Source organism: Piliocolobus tephrosceles, chromosome 10, assembly GCF_002776525.5.
Source record: "Piliocolobus tephrosceles isolate RC106 chromosome 10, ASM277652v3, whole genome shotgun sequence".
Classification (NCBI taxonomy): domain Eukaryota; kingdom Metazoa; phylum Chordata; class Mammalia; order Primates; family Cercopithecidae; genus Piliocolobus; species Piliocolobus tephrosceles.
In genome coordinates, this window is record NC_045443.1 from 104,017,801 (window position 1) to 104,034,658 (window position 16,858).

The 16,858-nt window shown below is 36.5% G+C and overlaps 1 protein-coding gene across 3 annotated transcripts in view; it reads left to right on the top strand.

The window, feature by feature from the left end:
* POLR3B (RNA polymerase III subunit B) overlaps positions 1-16,858 on the top strand; it is a 134,273-nt gene that overhangs the window by 37,143 nt on the left and 80,272 nt on the right. For all 3 annotated transcript variants that reach the window (XR_002726770.1, XM_023194162.2, XM_023194247.2), the window contains exons 11-12: positions 1,417-1,536; positions 6,962-7,096. Coding sequence is in view for 2 of the 3 variants with exons in the window: in XM_023194162.2 (XP_023049930.1) it covers positions 1,417-1,536; positions 6,962-7,096 (255 nt within the window). In the remaining variant the exon portion in view is untranslated. The remainder of the gene's footprint in view (positions 1-1,416; positions 1,537-6,961; positions 7,097-16,858) is intronic.

The window sequence follows — 16,858 nt, forward strand, 5'->3', positions numbered from 1 at the left end:
TATCTCATTGTGGTTTTAGTTTTTATTTTTATGATAACAAATGATGTTGAACCTTTATGTGCTTATTGGCTATTTGTATTTTTTTCTCTGTGAAGTGTGAGCCAAATGTTCATTTTCCTTAGTGAGTTTTCTTGTTGTTGTTGAGTTTAAGAGTCCTTTTAAAAACAAATCCTGGATGTAACTAACTTCCTTGTCAGCATTATGTATTTTCTCCCAGTCCATTCCCTCCCTATTTGTTTGCTTAATTCTATTTTTTAATTTTGAAAAAACTTAGGGTTTTTAAATTTGTTTCACTTTTATGTTTATTGCTTTCTGTGTTCTGTTTAAAGAAATCTTGTCTACCCCAAGGTTAGGAATATATTCTTCAATGTTTTCTTCTTGAAGCTTTATAGTTTTATTAATAGTTTTTATGGTTAGGTCTAAAATCCATCTTAAACTAATTTTTGTATTTGTTGTGAGGTAGGGGTCGAGATTAATTTTTCACTTTATGGATAGTTGTTTCAACAACTTTTATCGAGAAGACTTTTCCTTCCTCATTGAATTGCTGTGGTACTTTCGTCAAAAGTCAACTGATCTTTTAGTATGTGTTTATTTCTGGACTTTTTATTCTCTTTCATTGATTTCTCTATCCTTGTGCCAGTATCACACTATTTTGATTACTTAGCTTTATAGTTAAAATCAGGTAATATAATACTCCAACTTTTTTCTTTCAATATTGTTTTAGCTACTCTAGGTCTTTTGCATTTCCATGTAAATTTTAGAATCTAAAATTTTAGAATCTAGAATTTTAGAATTAGTCAGTTTTTGCTTTTTAAGCCTGCTAAGGGTATAATTAACTATTATGAATATATTGGTCAGTTTGGAGAGAATTTTAACACTAAGCCACTTTTAATACCATTGAATCATCTAATCCACGAACATGTCATGACCCTTAATTTATTTAGATTTTGTTTTCTCTCAGCACTGTTTTGTAGCTTTCAGTGTAGAGGTCTTACATGGTATGATTCATTTTTGAGAGGAAAAAAGTACTACTATAAAATTTACCTGTGGTTTTCTCTGCGTGAAGGACTGATGACTGCTGTACATCTATACACACACACACACACACACACACACACACACACACACACACATACATTTTACTTGTGTCTGTATTTTCTAAATTTCCTACAATGACAATGTATCGATTTTTTTCGTAAGAAAACAAAAAATAAAAAGGGAACCAGTGTATTAGGCAGTGTGCTATGGTTTTTGTCACTGATTTACGATAAATGTAGATTTTGGACTAGACCCAGTATAGCTTTCTCTATAACCAGGGTCTTTATCTCTTTTGCTCATAGTGTACATGTGGTTAGGTGCTTACTAAACTACCTCCAATGATGTTATTCAAACGTTATTATAATCTGTTTTTTATAGGCATTAAAATATATAGGCAACAAAGTAAGAAGGCAAAGGATGTGGGGAGGTGGACCAAAGAAAACCAAAATAGAAGAAGCAAGAGAGCTCCTGGCTTCCACCATTCTGACCCATGTCCCAGTGAGTAACACTGTTACTGTGAATAAGGACTGTGAGATCTGTGAATTCCTGTTAAAGAACTGTGATAAGAGTTTCCCTCATTTAAAATCTAATTCCTCAAGAGAAAATTCTAAAGAGGACTGTACTGCCCCACCAGAAATAACCTTCCATTATCAGCAGTTTATTTATACTCGGAGAATGTTAGCTGTATTGGCATCATCATGTTTCTTCTCTTGTGGTTATTCTTTCAGTCTTAAAATACTGTTATTTTATGTTCATACATATATTAGTACTAGATTTCTACTGCTACTAGATTTCATGGTTTTGAAGGACAAAGATGATGTCTTACATGTTTTATAAATAAATTAAAATAAGCTTACAGTGCCTTGTCCATACCTATTTTTTATTGTATGGTAAAATTGCTTATGTAAAATATGCTTATGCTTATTGTATAGTAAAATATGCTTCATGATAAAATATACATAACATAAAGTTTACCTTTTTAGATGTACAATTTTCTGGAGTTAAGTACATTCACACTATTGTACAACCATCACCACAGCAGATAGGTTTAAAAATGCTTACTGAATGAGTTCATCTTCTAGACCTTGAATTTTAAAGTTCACATTATCCAGCCTCCTTCACTTACTATGAAGATTCTCTGATCCAAACATGCTAGATGAGTTGCGTTGTCACCCAGCTGGTTAGCGATAAGAGTAAGGGCTAGAACCTATCTTCTGACCTTGGACTAGTATGTAGTATTTACTTTTTATTAACTTATTAAACAGAGATCAACCATATTGGCATGTGGGATGTTGGCAAGAGGCAGCCCTCAATTTTCTTCCCATTTAATGTTATGTTTTACTAAGTTATAGAGTTATTATTTGTTAGACTGTCTTGTTAACTAAATAGTCTGGTTTGTAATGAGTTACCACGTGTTCTGTCCATGAATAGTCTTATTCAAGGGTTGCAAACACGACCTTCAGGGGCTGACTGTAAAATAATGGAAGGTCAAGGGATCTGTGGAAGTCGAGAGTAACTACCTGAATGCATCCAGATCCGATTTTCCTGTATTAAAACACCCTTCAATCCAAATAATACAGGTCTCTCATTCTGCCCCTTGGCTACCATTTGTGCATGTCGTTGATTTAATCTAAAGAATTAGAAAATTTTGAATATTAAAGCTAGGTCTGAACTGAATTTTAAGCTCTTTTGGGTGATTGGAAAGAGTCTGAAACTTAAAATAGCAAAAGTGAATAGTAGAAACAACAAGGGCTTTTGGAGTCTGAGACATAATTGTTCAATCCTGGTTTCTTACATCCTAACTGATGAACTTTGGACAAATCTGAACTTTTCTAAGCTTCAGTTTTCTCATCTGCATAATAAAAGTAATTCCCACTTTATCGCAGGGTTCTTATGATGATTCAAAGATATAATATATGTAAAGCTGTGTATTTTCCACAGCTCCCCATGTAGCTATTAGGAGCTACGCTTACCTTCATCCTATAACTGAGAAGAATGTTGGGTTAATTAAAGAGCTTTAGTTGATAGAGTCCTGCCGATATTAACGCTTGTTTAGTTAGACTAATAAAGACATGCCGGGCGCGGTGGCTCACACCTGTAATCCCAGCACTTTGGGAGGCCCAGGCAGGCAGATCACTTGAGGTGAGGAGTTCAAGACCAGCCTGACCAATATTGAGAAACCCCATCTCTACTGAAAACACAAAGTTAGCCAGGCATGGTGGCACATGCCTGTGATCCCAGCTACTCCAGAGACTGAGGCAGGAGAATCACTTGAACCTGGGAGGCATAGGTTGCGATGAGCCAAGATCATGCCATTGCACTCCAGCCTGGGCAACAAGAGTAAAACTCCGACTAAAAAAAACAAAACGAAATTCATACTTTTCTCTGGTTGCATGGAACCTAAATGACCATTTTAAAAGCTCGGTTATACATAATCCAGGGAGGAATAAAGTCAGAATAGATGGATCAGGGAAAAGATCTTTGTTTTCCAGAATTGTTTTGGACAGTCTTTACCTAAGTGTGATATAAAGGATGATTTTCGTGATACAGGGTCATTTTTTTATGTGAGTAATTTTGTACTTACTAGAAAGAATACAACTAGCATCAAATCCATTGGTGTGGTATATGTGATTTTATGGTATTATTGCATAGGATGAAACTTAGCTTAAAATTGGTTGTTTAAAGATGATTAAACATGTTACATAAATATGTATAACAGAGATATTTGTGATGGTGGAACTTGAATGACTATCATTTGGAAAGTATTGTATAGGTGTGTCTATGTAGAGGGAAAAGCATGGGCAGATACTCAGTAGTTCTCAGTGCTTGTCCTTGCGGGCGGGACAAGGACAAGGACAAAAATTTTTCAGGAAACCTTAGTATTAAATAATAGAATCTTAATTAAATATAATAGTTACCTTTATTAGTAAATAATATGATAGTATTAAAATCATTCAGTCAAATAAAAGGGTGTATAAAAACATAAAAAATGGACATGGGTTAGAAAACAATGTTCTATATGATCAATTTGTTCTCATAAAAGAAAATAGTTGCTTAAGATGAAGGAAATATATACAGTATTGACAACACTCCTCTGGTTAGTGATGCTACTGTTAAATATTGTATTTTTTTCCTTAACCATTTTGAATTTTATAATTTCATAAAGTTAACAGTCAATATTTTAAATTTCAGAAGTAGTGTAACCACTGCTCTAAGAGTGATTAGGCTCCCGACTCTTGGTGCCGCCCTGGGTCCGGGTCTCTGACCCACCCCGGGGCGGCGGGGAAGGCGGTGTGGGTTATCCTGCCGCCGTGCGCTCCCCGCTGCGGGCACCTGGGGCGGCCATGACAACCCCACTCCTGCTGGCTCCGCGCCGTGCGTGTCAGCCACGTCTCTGCTGGGTTGTCTGCCAGAGGCCTTTGTCTTGGTATCTCCAGAGGCCTTTGTCTTGGTATCCTGGCCTTTCAGTTCCTTGGGGTCTGTGGTTCCCAAAGAGCATTCCATGGACTAGTAGCATTGGCATCACAGGGGACTTGTGAGAAATACTTAAACTCTACCGTAGACCTACTGAATCAGAAACCCTAGCGTCTTAACAAGCCCTCCAGATGATTATGCATGCTAAAGTTTAGAAACCACTGCTCTAAGGGTGATTAGGCTCCAAGATGCCTAAGTTCCAGACCACTCTTTTCCTCTAATGTAGTATTAAAAGGTCTCCAGAGTTCTGAAACAGGCAACAATTCTGTTTCATCATTCCGAGTTCATTTGTTAGTCCTCTTTTCTCCTCCTTTCAGATAATCCACAGGTTAGTATCCCACAAAGGAGTATCTGAACTACTCTAAGCATTCTCCCAGAAAGTGTTACCAGCTGCTGAATTGAGAGGATCCCCACTCATCATATGACTGTGGGAACAGTGCTAAGTATTAACTCATTTCAATTTAGACCTAGGGTTTTGCTTTCTAGCATATAGTCATTAAAAAGGGGAGTGAAGTAAGTTAGGGTTCAGTCCCAAGGGGGTGATGGACTGCACCTCTAATCAAGAAGTGGCATTATACAGTTCAGTAGGGGCATTTTCCACAAATATCCATATTTATTTCTACTTATAAATGTCTCGGGAGAATCTGCCAGTGTTTATGCAAAAGGAAAATGTGAAATGGGTTTTGTTGAAAATCGAAAATTTTGTTAATGAAAGTTTGCTTTATTTTTCTCATTAACAAGAAAAATAACTACAACTAGAAGAGTTGGTTGTTCCATGTAACTTACCACATTAAGATTAGAACAATAAAATGTAAATTAGATGTGCTTAAATGGAGGACCACACAGCTTTCGAAATAGCAATTGAAAATGTAAATTACTTATAGCTGCCCAGACACTGAGTTTTTCTGCTTGGTATTGTAGTAACTGGTGTTATGATTGTAGAGGGTTTTTTTTTTTTTTTTGAGGATGGACAAGAGACTTTTCTTTTTAAATACCTTCTTATTGATGGACAAGAGACTTTTCTTTTTAAATACCTTCTTATTGATGTAATTGTTTTGTGGGTACAAGATAACAAAGTAGCTTTTAGGGCTACTTTTTCTTTTACCACATTCAAACACATTTCTTTTAACATATTCCAAAGTTCTCAGTAATAGAAAGAGAGTAAATTGACCTAGAGGAGAAATAAAACTTCCTTTGAAAGAAAATGGAGTTTTTGAAACACATACAGAATTCTAACATCCTACATTATTTAGTGGAATTACTTAGCAGCAACAACAAAATGTATGAAGGAGAATGCCTGCTTGTTTTTTTTTTTAATGCAATCTATTGATTTATTGTCATAGTGATAAACTTAATAAAAGAGATTTCACTGGGATTTTACTAAATGATTAAGGTAAGTAAAAAGGAAATTTTATAATAGTATGTATCATCTGTGGAAAAGCCTATAAATACTCCTTGGAATTGGCAGAAGCTCAGGCTACATTCTCAAAATTTGCCTTTTTAGATGTAGTGAAAGGATCTACTTCAGTTTTTTTGCCTCTCCAAACAAACCAGTGCAAGTATTTTATCAGTTCTGAGTCAACTTACTGATTGAGCCATTCATTCATATGGGTTTCAGTGTTTCTGCTAGAGAAGATTGACTAGAACATTTGCTACAAATTCATTTCTCTGTTCATTCATTCAGCAGGTATTTGTTGCATGCCAGACAACATTGTAGTACGGTTCTTATCACTGCATAATAAACAATTCTAAAACGTAAAGGCTTAATGTAGCTGTTTATTGTATATCTCATGATTCTGTGGTTTGACTGAGCTTAACTTAAGGTGGAGGAGGGAGTTCACGTTTCAGGTCTCTTACGAAGTGGCAGACAGACAGCAGCTGAGGTTAGAGTCATCTGGAAGGTCACCTGGGCTGGACATTCCAGATGGCATCTTCACTCATATCTCTGATTCCTTCTTGGTTTTCCATTTCATTGGGATTTTACTAAATGAAATGTAGCCTCTGTCTGCACAACAGAGTGTTTTGGACTTCTCATGTAGTGTCTCAGGACTCTAAGAGAAAGGAAAAGGAAACTGCCAGTTGACTTAAAGGTTAATTCTGGAATTGGCCTGGTATCATTTCTGCTGTATTCTCTTGGTTAAACTAATTATAGGCCAATCCCAAGGGAGTTATAGATTCCATTTTTAATGAAGAAATGGCATAAAGTTTATAGGAAGGGAAGGAGTTGATAGTAGTCATCTTTGACACAAAGGTACTCACAGGTACTGAGGACAACGACGAAAAGTCATCTCAACTCAGTAAGTTTCCAGACTACTTGAATTTATTTGAATGGAGAGAATCATAACAATTCAGTATTTTCTTAAATGTTATAATATTGATATTTTTCTTGCGGTACATTAAATTTTAGTGTCCATTTTCTCAAAATTTTTCTCCAATTTCTGACTTACAGGTTAAGGAATTCAATTTCCGAGCCAAATGTATCTATACTGCAGTGATGGTGCGAAGAGTAATTCTGGCCCAAGGAGATAATAAAGTTGATGACAGAGATTATTATGGGAACAAGCGACTGGAATTGGCAGGACAGGTGATTTAATTATTTTATGTCAAAAATCTTTCTTTAATGAAGGTTAATTTGGTTTTCGTTTCACGTAAGAGGAAGAAACATCTGAATGAAATAGTTTGCATGTTTGAAGGCAAACATTTCATGCCTGACTTGTTATCTCTTGTAATTCCTTTAACTGTAAAAACATTAATTCTTTTTCTTTTCTTTCTTTTTTTTGTTTTTTTTTTTGAGACAGAGTTTCGCTCTTGTTGCCCAGGCTAGAGGGCAATGGTGCGATATTGGCTCACCGCAACCTCTGCCTCCTGGGTTCAAGCGATTCTCCTGCCTCAGCCTCCTGAGTAGCTGGGATTACAGACATGTGCCACTATGCCCGGTTAATTTTGTATTTTTAGTACAGATGGGGTTTCTCCATGTTGGTCAGGCTGGTCTTGAACTCCTGACCTCAGGTGATCCACCTGCCTTGGCCTCCCAAAGTGCCGGGATTATAGGTGTGAGCCACCACGCCCGGTCTAATTCTTTAAATGTTAATAGTACATGACCTATATCTTTTGTTGGGATGTTTACCCTCATTCTGAATAATATACAAAGTGAAGTATGACTTTAAGTAATATCATTTATTCAGTTAACAAATATTTACTAAACACCTATTATGTTCTAGGCATACTGCTAAGTACTAGTTATATTAGAGGAAGTGAGACAGACAAAAGCCTCTTTTCTCTTACTCCTTGTAGTCTCAGTGGGAGGGAGAGAGACAATAATCAAGGAAACAATTCCCTGATTGTTTTGGTGACATGGTAGAGGTAGGTTAGTGAGGATATCGCTAATCTCATTTTAAGTCTTAGCTGATAAATGACATTTTATTTCAAGAGTGTGTGTATCTTTCAACTGGCTAGCAAGCATCCACAAATCTTTGGTTAGCAAGTATCTAAAAAGCTCCAGAAATAGTTTGCAATTATTTTCTCCTATTCTGTAGGTTGCTTTTTCACTTTCTTGACAGTGTCCTTTGATGCACAACAGTTCTTAATTTTGAAATAGTCCTATTTGTCTATTATTTTCTCTCGTTTCCAGTGCTTTTGGTGTCATATTCATGAAATTATAGACAAATTCAGTGTCAGGAAGATTTCCTGAATGTTTTCTTCTAAAAGTTTTATAGTGTTAGCTCTTAAGTTTAGGCCTTAGTTCAGGTGAGAGTTTTGTTAGATGTACATTTCTAGATTGATATTTATTATCTTTCACCATTTACTAGTTTATTTGTTTTTGTTTTTTTACTTTAGGCAAATATTTCACCTCCTTCTGCCTCAGGTTCCCTGTCTATAAAAATGGGGTTCATGCCATGTACCTTATAGGATTGTTATGGGATTAGATGAATGATGTATACCGTACCTTGAATGGCACAGAACCATTGTAATTCCTTTATAGGTGTTCTGTCTTATCTCTCTAGGTGCTTTTAAGATCTTCTCTTGACTTTTGTTATTCTGCAGTTGTCTTTATGATATGCCTTGGTGTGAATTTCTTTCATTTATTTTGCTTGGTATGTGCATGTTCCTGTTATCCCTGGATTAATGTCTTTAATCAATTCAGAAAAATTCTCAGCTATTATCTCTTCAGATGTTGCCTATCCTCCCTTCTTTCTATTCTCTTTTTCAGATTTTCCAATTAAATGTGCTTTAAACTCTCATTTTTTCCCATATCTCTTAACCTCTGTTTTCTTTTTTCTATTATCTTTGTTTCTTTACTGCATTCTATGTGATTGTTATTTCTAATTTAGCTCTTAGTTCATTTTCTATCCAGCCATGTTCAGTAATTGAGTTTTTTGTTGTTTACTTTTATAGAAGGCTTTTTCATATATTTTTGGTAATTTGTTGGTTTTACATTTTATGATGAAAATTCTCAAACATTCAGAAAAGTTAGAATGATTTTGTGGTTATTTTGATCATCTTATTTTGTGTATATTTTTTATTTCTCCATTGATTTACATAGCTTTTTTTATTTCATATCAGAAAACTATATTTTAGCATCTAGAATCTAATATGCCATTAATTATAAGGTGGACCACTATTTTTATTTCCACTAAGAAACAAAACACATCACCAGTTAAATTATGACACAGTGCTAAGTGTTAAGATGTATCCCATGTTCAGAAAAAGAAAAAAAATTTCCAATTAGTGAAATATAGTAATTCCAGTATCTAATGTTCTAAAGCTGCTGAGTTAGTTGTTTTTGATTACTCTTAAGGTAGATTGGTTCCTTGTGAGTTCAGCGATCTTTATTTATGAACTCATATTTAATTGAGCTCAGATTGTGGGTGCTATACTAGGGATATTTTCTTTTGGGGATATGTATTTTCTTTTGCAGGGAATAGTGCTGATCTGGAACTTCTAAGTCTTCTTACATGATTCTGAGGATTTTGAGTTTCAGGCTCACTCCTTCATCTTGTCACTGAACTTTGATTTAGTCTCCAGGTCCCTAAGCTGATATCAGTAATTATTCTCAGGGCAACTCTGCCATTTGTATTTGCTAATTGCTCGCTACTCCCTACCGTGGCTTCACCTCATTTTTTAATCTCGTGACTCTTGGAGCTAGGGGTGGTTAGGGGAGAGGGAACCTTGGAATTTTCTTTTTCTTCCTGCAAGCCCAGCAGTATGTGAGAAGCATGTTTTATCCAGAATCTAGTCATATTGTAGTAACCAGACTCCTCAGAGAATCTAACCCAGTATGCTCCAAGCAGCAGAGGTCCCTTCATTTTCACGGTAGACTTGAAGCTTCATGAGGACAGAGACTGCATCTTTCTTCTTCATCTTACTAAACTTTGCAACTAAAAAGATGCCCCAGATATAGTGTCATCACATAGTTGTTGTAGTAATGAATCAGTTAATTACATGTTCTAAAATAGTTTACTTTAAAGCCCCTTTGAATTCTGATATTCTTTCTTCATTGCTGTCTTAATCAGTTAGCAGTACCATCTACCCATGCTGCTGAGCTAGGAACCTCTGTGTCACTCCAGATTCTTCCTGTTCCTTCAGTCTACACATCAGATTTGTCAAATCATCAAATCCTGCTTGTGCCATTTCCTAAATGCATCTCTAATTTATCTCCAGTGTAACTGGTAAAGCACAGGCCTTCAACTTCAGTGTAACCTCCTAACAAGCCTCTCTGTTCTTAGCTTCACCCCAACTCCATTCATCTTCCACAGTGCTAATGAAATTATTTCAACACACAAATACAATCTTCTCACTCTTGTGCTTAGGCTATTTGAATGGTTCCCTCTGAAAGCAGTGAGGTCACTACAGTGAGATGTGATGTGGTTAATGGAAGATGCCAAGTTAGGGAATGTGTCAGCCAAATCATCTTTTAGGAATTTAGAGTCTGTTGTTGGTGACAATTCTTAGGAGATCAGTCTGTGTGGTTGTCACAGAGGGATGATGGTATGGTTGATAAGAAGAGGATGCCGAGTTTCCATAATAACTAAAGGTATGGTAACTTAGGGATATGGTTGTATAAAGCACTGACATGCTCTTAATTAGAGGTACTACTTCCTGAGTCCCCTGGAATTTTCCCAGGAGATATATATCTGTGAATGATACCACCCAGCCTAGAATGAGGTTTTGCAGAGCCCAAGACACTTCTTTTGTTATTCTGATGGTTATTCATTTATTTTACCAATTTAAACAAATATCTTTAATTTTTAAAAAAAAGTGTTATGATTTTTAAAAAATAATGTTGTCAGTAAAAATAATAAACAGTAAAATAGCAGAAGTCATTCTTAGCAAACTTTTTTTTAAAAATAGCATAGCAAAAAGAATTTTAAACAAAAAGGTTTGCAGTGAAAAGTGACCCACCTCTGACCCTCCTTTCCATCTGACTGAATTCCCCAGTTCTCCTTTCCAGAAAGTCACTTTTCCTATATACTTTCCTCTATCCTTCCAGAGACACTCTATGCATATACAAATATCTTTATTAACTGGCATTTTAAAGTTAAACCATTGGAAACTCTTGCCCTGAAAACTATTCAGGCCTCTGTGTGAATTTATGCTTAGTGGGGCTTCCTTGGGGACCTTTGTCATGGGCAAGTTTGGAGTCAGGTTTTGCAAGTTCAGAAGAAATTATATAAAGGAACAGTTTGCTCTCATTAGTTTGAAACAGATTTTCAAACCAGTAATGTCCGAGAATGTTATTTGACCATTACTGCCAAGCCCTTTGACTTAAGGGGGAATTTAATCAGTTAAGTGTGTCTGTTGCTACAGAAATTGACATATACCTGCTTGTGTATGTGCTTTTTAGTTATGAAAAATTGCGTACATACCACTATATATAATGTGTGCCTTAAGTCTGATAAAGTAAATACTTATATATTCCCATTCAATTTAAGAATGAATACAACATCAATACATTTGAATCCTCCATGTGCCTTATCTTGTTCTTGGCTGCCCCTCACATCTGTCTGTCTGGAGGCTCTGGCCATGTTGCCTATTCACTTGGTACCAAGCAATCCCAACACGTTCCTGAGCATTCTCTGTGTGATTAGGTGAAGCACAGGTCCTTTTCCCAGGAGCATCCGCAGCAGACCTGAGCTTCAGATGTAGGTTTCAAAGTTTTTCAAGCATGAACTCTTAGTTGGAATCCCAATATTAAAACAGATAAAAGTTGAGCCTTTCTGGTTTAGGTGGGACAGGGGTTCTCTTCCTCCTTCCTCTTCCCCTGAAACTCCTCCGTGGAATTCATAAGCAGTCAGCTCTGTAGAAGGATGTTTAGATACTTTCACAGAGCCTGCAGGATCCTCGATGATCGTGCCCCTCTGTGCCTTTCCAGCCTCATCTCATGCCAAAGTGAACCACTTACATCTTCTCAAACATACCATAATGCTCTTCTATCACTCCATTCCTTTGAGTTATGCCTTTTACCGAAGCTGCCCCTCCCTCATATCCCTTTCACCCTCTCTCTAAAGAGGAGCTCCTCCTTATTCATCATTTGAGCCCTCTCTGAAACTGTAACTGTAACCTCCTAGGTGCAGTTAGTTGCTCTGTCTTCTTAGGCCAGTAGCAATTTATTCAAGTGTTTATTTGTGTGCTAAATTAACATGTAATTCTTTACTTCCATGCTTCTTCCCCCTTTTAGGTTGTAAGCTCATTGAAGACAGGAACCATTTATATTCATCTTGTTATTTCCACATATATGCAGGCTGATATTTGAATAAAGAGAAGTTGCTCTCATGCAACCTTGCAAACTGCATTCCAGCAAGAGACACAACCAAGTTCACATCTCCTAAGGCAGGAATGAGTTTAGGGACTGGAGGAACTGATAGAGGGTCAGTGGGACTGGAGTGAGTGAGGTGTCAGGATGGTAAGAAATGACACTGGAGACCCATGTGGAGGCCAGATTATCTGGGGCCCTGTGTGTCATGAAAAGAGACTTGGATTTATTTCTACATGCAGCAGAAGACTACTGAAGGGTTTTAGTCAGGGAAGTGACATGATCTGATTTTTAGTTTAGAAAGATCTGATGTGGAGATGAACAGGCCAAGAGTGGACCAGCTAGAAACTGTAGCAGTTTTCCAGATGAGAGATAGTGGGGCTGGGATGGTCACAGCAGATAGTACCACAACTAAAATTTAAAAACTAGAATTCTGAATTTATGGTAATTTTAGGTTTTGGAAAAAAAAAAATTAGTGTCTGGACTACTGAGGAAGCTCTGTTTGGTTAATGGCCACTACTTAGCAGTTAGGTTTTTGACCACCTTCAGATTGACCACTGTGCAAGGAATTATGGGTATCCTCACCATCAATCCCGTTTTTACTATTTTTTACTTGGGAAAAATCATGGTGTTAAATGAGTCCATTAAAAAAAGTTGATTGTTTAGAGGAATAAGGAATGGAATAACAAGGGGGGAAAGGAGAGCTGATCCTGTTGCTTAAAAAATTAGAATTAAAAAGAGGGTTCCCATGTGCAAGAAAACATAGCTTTATAAACAATGTAAAGACACAAAAGACATTGTGTTGGCAAAAATGTGTAAAAACAATAGCTGCTAATTTCACACCCCATGGGATGAGGGAGCATAAATGTGCTTCAGCTTTAGATAGCAGAGTTGTCTCCACTGGCCAAACAGGTTCACAGAGCTTTCCTTCAGTCTTACTGCCACAAGAGGGTTGGCAGGCCAGCCGCCAGTAGAGGTGTTAGCAAAACCTACCGATTTCAGGCTTAATCTTTCACCTACCTTTTCTTTTTCGGTAATGTGTTCATTATTTGCTGAGCATTACTCTATTCTTTGTCTGCAAATTTTTTGTTTCTAATGCAGCTTGCTTTGTATGGGTGAGATATGGAATGGCACCAAAATCCGGCACCCTGGAAAGCCAGGGATTTCCACCCTATGACAAAAGAATGCCGTCTTGACTTCAGAGATTGCCTAATCCCAGCTGTTCTGATAATGTAATTAAGGCTGCCTAATGTCTTTAATTTTGCAACCAGTTTGTGTGAAAAGGAGAATTTGGCACTCTGAAGGCTTAAACACTAAATAGCAATCTCAAGACGCCTAATTAGAATTCTCTGACATTAAGCTAATTGGTGAAACTGTATTTCAGCAGCTTAACTTCTTTATTAATTTTTAAAGCATTTTCATTGAAAATCAATTGATGAGCTGTCAGCATTTTTCGCTGAAATATGATTTGCTCTTTACTGCTCCTGTCTTAAACAGGCTGAAAGGCCTTATACTAGCAAGGTATTGAATATTATCACCAGCATTCCTTCCCTTTTAGTCATTTTACTTTTGACCCAAATAATGTGGTTTATTGTGTGGATGGCCTTGTGGTTTCTCACTGATCTGTGAACTTGGACGGCATTTTTTCTTTTAAACAGAAATTTTAGGAGTGGGAAAATTTAATAATGAGGCAGTATTTCTGTTGACTGTGCTCTTACTTTTTACTTGTTTAGTACCAGAACGTTTCCTTGTGTTTGAATCAAGGGGCTACAATAAATTCAGCTGGGATCCAAAAAAACTTTGTCATAATTTGAGACAAAAGTGTCTAAGTGTAAGGGACTAATTAAAATAGAGCTGAGCTTTTGTTGTGTAGGTTAAGGGCATTCGATTCTGTTCAGGATGCTTATTCAAGTTCCTTTTGCCAGTTTCCACAGGAAGTTGCTGGAATGGGCTTCTTCATCCTCTCTCACCCGTCTGCACCTGCTTCCATTCCCATATTCTTTCTTTCCAAGAGCGAAACTGCTGGATCTCACTGTAAGAAAGGATTAAGCTCTCAGAGGAGGAAGTTTTCTCTTTAGAACACTTCTGACATAGTAAATTCAAATTCAAGATCCAGTCTTTTCTATCTGAAAAGTTGGTCTTAGTAGAAAAGTGGAAGGACATGTCTTAACTTTAAAGAAGGAAAAGCATGAAATCCAATTCCACTTAGGAAATTCCTTCTTTGGCGCTAGCTAGAGGAGAAGATTCATTTGCTTTGAATACCTTCTTTATTCTGAGTCAAAAAACTACCTATCAGAAACATGCAGGAATATAGTCAGTATGGAATTTGGAAAATCTTGCTTAAACATATTTCACTGAACCTCAGAATTCTTTAAGAAATTAATTAGTATAAATATGCCCCCCATATTACTTTAATGTTTTGTTATTTAACTTAGATCACAAACATATTGGGCTTTTTTCTTCCACTGCAAAGAAAAAAGATGTGTACAAAGGGAAAAAACTAATCGAATTAATTTCATAGGGGTGTTTAGTATTCATAATATCTGTTATATTATTGAAAAAGTGTGCCTGTTTTTTATTTGTAGTGAGCCAGCTATTTATTTTTGCTTTTTTATTTTTTATGAACTTGATATAACTGGCATTCTGATTATGTTACTCTGTTACATGCTATCTAAAAACAGTGGCTTAAAACAACCATTTTATTATACATACCTCACAGTTTTGTGGGTCAAGAACTCAGGCGGGACTTGGCTATTTGATTCTTCTGTTTCACATGGTGTTGATGGAGGTTGGTTGGTTGGTGTTCTGCTAGAGGATGGTGGGAAGGCCTGGAAAGCTAGGCGCAGGTCTTTCCAGAGTTGTCACATTCGGTGGCTCAGGAATCCAAGAGTAAGTGTTTCCCGTAGATAAGAAACTGTGTGACCTTAATGACCTAGACTGAAAGTCACAACATCACTTATGTTTATTCTATTGGTCAAATAGTCCCCACCCAGATGTGGGGCGCAGGGGAGGGGTGGGCATGGGCCACACCGCTCAATGTTTAGTTCAGGGATCAGCCAGAGATTTGGGCAAACTTTATATATATAATTTAGAGTTTTCTTCCTTGTGTTCTCTCCTTTATGGAATTCCCCTTCACCTTCCAGCTACTCAAATCCAGTAGTTCAGATCTTTTTCTTCTGTTTCTCCAATGCAGTAAGACTGCTGGTCTTTCTCTGAGTTTCAGCTTCCCAATGTGGCTTGGACTCTTTTTATTAATGTGGCCTACCCTTAGGTGAAAAGCCTTAAAAATGAAACATGTACCCAGTGCCACTCACTCTCAGTGTCCTGCTTTTCGACACTCCCTAGTGCCTTCAAAAAGTTTTTAAATGTTTTGTCCAGAATTTATAATTATTATCTGCAGATGAATCCATCTGATAGGACCTACTCTACCAGTTCGGGAAACAGAGCCACCTAGTCTGTTTTCATGAGTCACTGTTCCATCCCATTGATTTGGCTTCCATAATCTTACTGTTTTAAAATATCACTGTGGTTTAATAGCATTTATAGGTAATTTTTAACATAAAAATGAAAGTGTTACAATTATATGTTATGAAGGGTACAAATAAAATGAACACCCTCAAGGCCACTACTTAACAACTAGACTATTACCAATACCATTTCATTTACCTATGTACCCCCTACTCCGTTCTTTACTTTCCCCTACTGTCCTGAACTTTTGCATTTTTTTATTTCTTGATTTATTATATTATTTACATTTTTAATTTTAAAGTTTTAAAATTATTTACTACAGTATAAGCTTTGCTTACTTTTGAGCTTTATAGAAATAGATCCCTACCATATAATTTCTCTGCAATTTTTTTCTTCTTTCAACATTAAAATGTATCTATATTGTTGCATGTCACTGTGTTCATTTTCATTTGTTTTCCATTGTGTCAAGATGTGATACAGTATGATGAATACCACTTTATTCATTCTACTGATCAAGGACTTAGTATTGTTTCTCACCATTTGACATTAAAAAAAAAAAAAAGCAAAAAACACACACACACACACACACACAGCAGCACTGGCGTTCTTATTTATATCTCCTGGTTTCCATATGCAAGAGTTTCTCTAAGGAGGATTACCTAGTCATGGAGTCAGAGTCAAGTTAAATTTTTACCTGAACTGGAGAATGTCAAACTAGTTTCCCAAGTATTTCTACATTACATTGTATATGAATTTCTGATGATCTCCATCCCATGACTTAGTATCAAAAACTTTTAAGTTTTTGTCTAATAGGTGCAAAGTGGCTTCTCCTTGTGGTCTTAATTTGCATTTTCTACATTACTAATGAGGTTGACCCCTTTTCGTGTACTTATTGATTATTCCTGTTTTCTTTGAAATGTCTTTTGGGTTGTTCCCATTTTTGTTATTGATTTCAAGGAGATTTTTGTGTATTTTGCATCCTAATTTTTTGTTATATGTGTCGCAGATATCCTTTTCCAGTCTACATTCTTTTTGAAATAACTTTATATATATATATACACACTTTTTTTTTTTTTTTTTGGAGACAGAGTCTGGCTCTGTTACCCAGGCTGGAGTGCAGTGGCG